The sequence below is a fragment of the Schistocerca nitens genome, chromosome 2 (genome assembly GCF_023898315.1).
Source record: "Schistocerca nitens isolate TAMUIC-IGC-003100 chromosome 2, iqSchNite1.1, whole genome shotgun sequence".
Lineage (NCBI taxonomy): Eukaryota > Metazoa > Arthropoda > Insecta > Orthoptera > Acrididae > Schistocerca > Schistocerca nitens.
Genome location: NC_064615.1, coordinates 494950622 through 494958446, shown reverse-complemented (window position 1 = coordinate 494958446; position 7825 = coordinate 494950622). Strand labels below are relative to the sequence as shown.

Below are 7825 nucleotides of genomic sequence, written 5' to 3'. Positions count from 1 at the left end.
ATTATGGTTAAAAGAGGGGCTAACGCCTACAAATTCAGTATATACTCTGATAGGGATTCTATCAGGCCTTGCGGATTTGTTTAATTTTAACAGTTTCGTAACGAAACATTTCAAAATGGAATTGAATATGTCTGCTCTTGGTTTGCTACCCTCGGTTTCAGTTTCTGGTCATGGGTAAGTGTGTAAACGGTAATTCTGAGCCACTGACCGCCATTGTATACGACCAGAATTTCCCTGGATTTTGTGAGATACCTTTCGATAAGATTTTGTTATGGTAGTCATTAAACGTTATAAGAATTTTTCTTATGAAATCCCAATTCGCTTTATTCAGCATTCCTTTTCCTGCAACCTTATGCTTTTTATTTTACATCTTTTATGCAGTAGTCACCGATCTTTTTCAAGATTTCTAACAGTGACAGTATACCACTGGGGGTCCCTCCACTGCGAACTATTCTACGAAGTATATATTTGCCCACGCTTAATCAACTAGTCCCCTATGCTTGAGCCATATCTCCCCTTCATTCTGCTACACTCAGGTAAATGTTCAGAGGTCCTCTATGAGATAGGACGCTACTACCTCTTTAAGTAGTTTACTGAACATATAAACCTTTCTACATATTTTAATTACATTTTGTTCTTTGGTAATCATTGGTACTACAACGCCTCTTGCTCACTGATTCCAGTTTCAATGTAGACGTCCTCAAAGATGTCAGATTTCTTTGTTACCAATAGATCTAGTATTTTCCGTCATAAGGTGGCTTCCAAACTATCGATTCCATACAGTTTTCAGAGAAAGAATTTAATATTATTTTACAGAATGTCTTGTCACGTCCACCCTTCAAAAACGGTAATTCCATTCGATTGTTAATTTATTAACGTCTCCTCCAGTGAGGACAGTACCATTGTAGAACATATACACTCCTGGAAATGGAAAAAAGAACACATTGACACCGGTGTGTTAGACCCACCATACTTGCTCCGGACACTGCGAGAGGGCTGTACAAGCAATGATCACACGCACGGCACAGCGGACACACCGGGAACCGCGGTGTTGGCCGTCGAATGGCGCTAGCTGCGCAGCATTTGTGCACCGCCGCCGTCAGTGTCAGCCAGTTTGCCGTGGCATACGGAGCTCCATCGCAATCTTTAACACTGGTAGCATGCCGCGACAGCGTGGACGTGAACCGTATGTGCAGTTGACGGACTTTGAGCGAAGGCGTATAGTGGGCATGCGGGAGGCCGGGTGGACGTACCGCCGAATTGCTCAACACGTGGGGCGTGAGGTCTCCACAGTACATCGATGTTGTCGCCAGTGGTCGGCGGAAGGTGCACGTGCCCGTCGACGTGGGACCGGACCGCAGCGACGCACGGATGCACGCCAAGACCGTAGGATCCTACGCAGTGCCGTAGGGGACCGCACCGCCACTTCCCAGCAAATTAGGGACACAGTTGCTCCTGGGGTATCGGCGAGGACCATTCGCAACCGTCTCCATGAAGCTGGGCTACGGTCCCGCACACCGTTAGGCCGTCTTCCGCTCACGCCCCAACATCGTGCAGCCCGCCTCCAGTGGTGTCGCGACAGGCGTGAATGGAGGGACGAATGGAGACGTGTCGTCTTCAGCGATGAGAGTCGCTTCTGCCTTGGTGCCAATGATGGTCGTATGCGTGTTTGGCGCCGTGCAGGTGAGCGCCACAATCAGGACTGCATACGACCGAGGCACACAGGGCCAACACCCGCCATCATGGTGTGGGGAGCGATCTCCTACACTGGCCGTACACCACTGGTGATCGTCGAGGGGACACTGAATAGTGCACGGTACATCCAAACCGTCATCGAACCCATCGTTCTACTATTCCTAGACCGGCAAGGGAACTTGCTGTTCCAACAGGACAATGCACGTCCGCATGTATCCCGTGCCACCCAACGTGCTCTAGAAGGTGTAAGTCAACTACCCTGGCCAGCAAGATCTCCGGATCTGTCCCCCATTGAGCATGTTTGGGACTGGATGAAGCGTCGTCTCACGCGGTCTGCACGTCCAGCACGAACGCTGGTCCAACTGAGGCGCCAGGTGGAAATGGCATGGCAAGCCGTTCCACAGGACTACATCCAGCATCTCTACGATCGTCTCCATGGGAGAATAGCAGCCTGCATTGCTGCGAAAGGTGGATATACACTGTACTAGTGCCGACATTGTGCATGCTCTGTTGCCTGTGTCTATGTGCCTGTGGTTCTGTCAGTGTGATCATGTGATGTATCTGACCCCAGGAATGTGTCAATAAAGTTTCCCCTTCCTGGGACAATGAATTCACGGTGTTCTTATTTCAATTTCCAGGAGTGTAGTTTAGCAAACAGTAAGATTATCTTGAGTAATCTACGGGTGTCTGGCGACCGGTAGAAGGATTTAGTTATAAGTTTATTTCCATTCTTGATATTTAGTACTGCCGAAACGATATCGCATGTAGCTTCATTTTCTGTCTCTGTGAATTTGACATTTTTGTCCACTGTCCACTGTGACAACTACAGACACCACTGCTCTTTAGCCTTTCATTTCAAAACACATATTGATTTTTCTTACTACAATCTATTTCGCATTTGAACCGGCTTGGTCAATAAGTTTAAATTCACCTCATTGACACTCCTTTGTTTTCAAGATCTGTAATGACACGGATTGCAAGTTCCCTTTATGAACTGAAACTACAATCCCAAGAAAAGGTTTTGTGTTGTAACAAAACAAGAAGCTGGAATGCAAGTTACTGATTCCTTCAGCCTTAGTCTCTCGACCTTCTTTGCAGTTGCATAACAATCTCAAAACTGCGCTTATTTATGACAAGTGTGAACACTATTTTTCAGTGGAGAAACTGAATGGAACACAATGTGACAAAGATTGCGCAATACACAGTACTACGCCATGGCAGTTAACTTCGTAAAAGCCGCGCGGGATTAGCCGAGCGGTCTGGGGCGATGCAGTCGTGGCCTGTGCGGCTGCTCCCGGTGGAGGTTCGAGTCCTCCCTCGGGCATGGGTGTATGTGTTTGTCCTTAGGATAATTTTGGTTAAGTAGTGTGTAAGCTTAGGGACTGATGACCTTAGCAGTTAAGTCCCATAAGATTTCACACACATTTGAACATAACTTCGTAAGAGCTATGCAAACTTTTAAGCTTGGAATAAACAAATTATGGAAGAGAAAATCCGTAAAGTTCGATGGATTTTTTCAGAGCTATTTGGACAGCTGCAAAAATTCTGCAAAAGAGGGAATGAAATTTCTGTACCACAGATAACTGTAATAATGATGTATCAAATCGTGCCCAAAAATGGATTCATTTAGTTCTGACAGACTACTGAAGAAAGCAGCACTTGCAGTCACACTGTTGAAAAAAATTTATTTTTTTATAAATAAAAAAGTAGAGGTTCGATAAAAAGGAGAAGTTATTTGTATTTGCACACAACATTTCTATACTAGTGCGCTATATTTAGCTACATTATCTTAATAACTTTATATTTTATAAGATTATTTTCCAAAATTATACAATTTCTATTACGCCCCCTCCTTAAGGTACGCTGACGTACGAGGGGCGTTCAGTAAATAATGCAACACTTTTTTTCTAAAAGGCGACTGGTTTTCGTCAGGATTCCATTACACCTCATTATTCCCCACTCTTTTGGCTACAAATACGAGGGTTGGAACTTCACAACCTATACAAAAAGTTACATGTTTGCACCTGCACCTGCGTTGTGTGGAACCCGTTGCCAGCGTTGTGTGGAACACGTTGCCGGCGATGTGGAAGGCGTAGTATACCGTTAGCAGAGCCTGTTCTGTTGATCGTGCGAATGGAGCGGTCTATTGCATGTCGAATCTCTGGAACCGTTTTGAAACGAATACCACGAAGTGGTTCCTTCAACTTCAGAATCAAATCAAAGGTACAAGAATTTAAGTCCGGGGAGTTTGGTGGATAGTACAGTACTTCCCAGCCCCATCGACCGAACAGAGCAGCCACAGCTTGCGCTGTATGCGCCCGCGCATTGTCGTGCAAAATGATGGGTGGGTTGAACAGAAAATGTCGCCGCTTCTTTCGCAAAGCTGGTCGCAGGCGATGCTCCAAAAACGAACAGTAATACTGTGCATTGACGGTTGCATTCGCTTCAAAACTGCTCCAGAGATTCGACAGGCAGCAGACCGCTCCATACGCACCATCAACAGAACAGGCTCTGCTAACGGTATACTACGCCTTCCACATCGCTGGCAACTGGTTCTACACAACGCTGGTGACTACTTTGAAAAACAGTAACAGGTACAAACATGCAACTCTTTTGTATCGGTTGTGAATAAATAGTTGTCACTATTTAAGTTGTAACCCTCGTATAATCTTAGTTCAATGCGACAGCCTTACGCCACCATACTGGGAGGAAGTGTATGTGTGCGTGGTACGACTCTACTGGTCAGCGTCGGAGCCAACGTCTTGCTGCGTCATTAACCACCCCATCACTCACGTACTGCTTCCTGCATAGTGAATCCCTCATTGGGCTCAACAGATGGTCCTTCGATGCTCTGCATCGTCTTCTATTAGGCCACGAGGAACCTGGCAAGAACATACTTTTACTCAAAAGATATAACTTTTAAAGTTACTTTCTTGAATGTTATGAAAACGTCACGTAAGTTTCGCGGAGCCCATGAGTGATCACCACTGAACCCCAGGGTTCCGTGAACCAGTTTAAGGAAAACATACGTGAAAATGACCAAAATTATGAAAAACATTTTATTAGCTCTTCATTTAACACATGGTGTCTCTTGTTCTATATATTATACTCCAAGTGGTCTACCGGTGCGTCACCACTACCAAACAAGACCTCCAGTTGAGCAGCGAGATTTTTAATAGTGATCCGTCGATCATCTCGAATGAGAGTATCCACAAGTTCCAACACAGAGGAAGTCTCTGCTGTGTGCTGCGGGTCGGCACATGGGAGATCGGATAGGTTTGACTGTTGCAATGATGACAGACGTCTCGCCCGACGACTCACCGTGCTTTTGTCCAGTTACAGGCCTCCGCAGACATTTTTCAAGCGCCTATGAATATCAGCGATACTCTTGTTTTCCGGCAAAAGAAGCCCAGTGACAGCACTCTGACTGGAACGCACCTCTGTTATAGATGCCATTTTGAAGGCTACGTATAGCTCCGCCACCTATCGGATTTTCGTCAAACTATAGAGGCCGTAGCGGCAATATTCCCCGATGTCCCGCAACAAATTCCTCATTTTTTAAACCGAAAATGGCTAAAAAAATATGTTGCATTACTAAGATTTATTCCATTTCATTAATTCGTGTGATAAGCAACAAACGTAAGATTTGAGATAAAAATACGGTCTGCCGCGCGGGATTAGCCGAGCGGTCTATTGCGCTGCAGCCATGGACTGTGCGGCTGGTCCCGACGGAGGTTCGAGTCCTCCCTCGGGCATGGGTGTGTGTGTTTGTCCTTAGGATAACTTAGGTTAAGTAGTGTGTAAGCTTAGGGACTGATGACCTTAGCAGTTAAGTCCTCCAAGATTTCACGCACATTTGAACATTTGAAAAATACGGTCTTGGTTGCAGAGGTTTTTATTTTCAGATTTCAATGACGCGTTTCGCCTTTGGCAGGCATATTCAGATTAAAGAAACTGGCCACGGCGCACGCCGTCTATAAAATGATTATACGACGCGAATACATCGGCAGAATGCGACTGGGATACGAAAAAGTTGAAAATCCCCATAAGTTGTTGAACGCCCCGTCGTACCAGATACAGTCTCGTGAAATGTGACGAATGTTTCTGAAAGACCATATATAACAACAGATGACACGGAGTGTTATAAACTTCTTACTATGCAGCACTTGCGAATTGTACGGGAGGACACCTTTATATATGGTAGTCTCTGCCTCGCGCTTTATAGTGAATTACAGAGAGCAGATTGAGAAGTGGAGGCAGAGCGACGGTCTGAGGTAGAGCGAGCAGTGGTTCAGCAGCGAGGCGAGGTAAGGCGACCCCGTGGCGTGGTAGCTTCCAGGGCCGCCCGGCACCAACCCGTCCCCGGCGATCCGGTAAGGCGGTTGGTGGCGGTGGCGGTGACGTCCTCGGGCAGACCTTCCGGAGCCGGCTGGTACCCGCAGCGGCGGCGCAGCGGCGGCAGTCGCAGCGCACCCCGCGAAGCGAGATGCGGCAGGCGGCAGCAATGGCAGCGGCAGTGGCAGTGGCGATCCTCGCCTTTACCCTAGCCGCCACAGCTGGCGTGTCCGCGGCGCCCACCACGGACCTGCAGCTGGACCAGGCAGCCGCAGCCTCCACCACGGAGGACTACACCACAGTCTCGCTCCTCGCGGAAGACGTGCCCGTCGATGAAGAAGAGCCCACCGACCGCGCCCTGAGGCCTGTGCCGCACCAGCAGCCCTATGCGCAGACAGGTCAGTCTTCGTCCTCTCGCATTGCCACAGCAAGCGCTTTCAGATGACGTTTTCCATTAAAATTGTTCTTATGCGCGTGACATTCGTCTGGATGGTGTAGAAGAGTAATCGAGCCGTAGGTTGTTATTTTGTTTGATATGGAGGTACCTATTACGTCTGGGTGGCTACGCGGTCAGCGCGGTGGATTTCTATCTGAAGGGGCCTTGGTTCGATTCCCAGCCGGGTCGGAGGTTTTTCTCACTCGGGGAATGGGTGCTCTGTTGGCCTTAGGTTCGTATCGTCGTAATTGACATTACGCTATTGATATGGCTGAATGAGCGCGTCCCGAGAGCCAATAAATTGGAAAAAGAAAAATACATGGATGCTGCCACACAACCAGCAGAGTTTTGTTGTATCGTGCACACGGGCACCTGCTGAACATTACTTAACAGGAGGCAAGATTCTGGAACTGTCACTAGTAATACGACTGATTCACCGGGTTTAAGAACGTTTAGTGCACCAAAAATTATATTGTGGGGAAGGCGAGCCAAAGGTTGCGTTACATTGGCGGGACACTTAGAAGATGCAACAAGTCCACTAAAGAGACAGCTTACACTACACTCGTTCGTCCTCTGTTAGAATATTGCTGCGCGGTGTGGGATCCTTACCAGGTGAGATTGACGGAGGACATCGAAAGGGTGCAAAAAAGGGCAGCTCGTTTTGTATTATCACGTAATAGGGGAGAGAGTTGGGATGGAAGTCATTAAAGCAAAGACGTTTTTCGTCGCGGCGAGATCTATTTACGAAATTTCAGTCACCAACTTTCTCTTCCGAATGCGAAAATATTTTGTTGAGCTCAACCTACATCGGTAGGAATGATCATCAAAATAAAATAAGAGAAATCAGAGCTCGAACAGAAAGGTTTAGGTGTTCGTTTTTCCCGCGCGCTGTTCTGGAGTGGAATGGTAGAGAGATAGTATGATTGTGGTGCGATGAACCTCTGCCAAGCAATTAAATGTGAATTGCAGAGTAATCATGTAGATGTAGATGTAGAAAAACTGAATTTGACACAAATTCTACAAAACTTGTATTTGAAACGCTAGATCGGTCTCCACTCAATGTTGTTTAGGTAGATGATTTTGACACCGCAGTGGTAAATATATTTTATCTCACAATGGAATTACATACACTGGCTGTGGGTGGGCATCGATTTATATGAATGGAAATAGTTGAAAATTGGTGCCGGACAGCCCGCAGCTCGTGGTCGTGCGGTAGCGTTCTCGCTTCCCACGCCCGGGTTCCCGGGTTCGATTCCCGGCGGGGTCATGGATTTTCTCTGCCTCGTGATGGCTGGGTGTTGTGTGATGTCCTTAGGTTAGTTAGGTTTAAGTAGTTCTAAGTTCTAGGGGACTGATGAC

General features: G+C 47.0%; 1 protein-coding gene across 1 annotated transcript in view; it reads left to right on the top strand.

Annotated features, from left to right (window-relative positions):
- The first annotated feature begins 6159 nt into the window (after positions 1-6159).
- LOC126236457 (nose resistant to fluoxetine protein 6-like) overlaps positions 6160-7825 on the top strand; it is a 181465-nt gene continuing 179799 nt past the window's right edge. Inside the window, exon 1 of the mRNA XM_049945776.1 lies at positions 6160-6428. Within this exon, the coding sequence (XP_049801733.1) occupies positions 6182-6428 (247 nt within the window). The 5' untranslated portion in view covers positions 6160-6181. The remainder of the gene's footprint in view (positions 6429-7825) is intronic.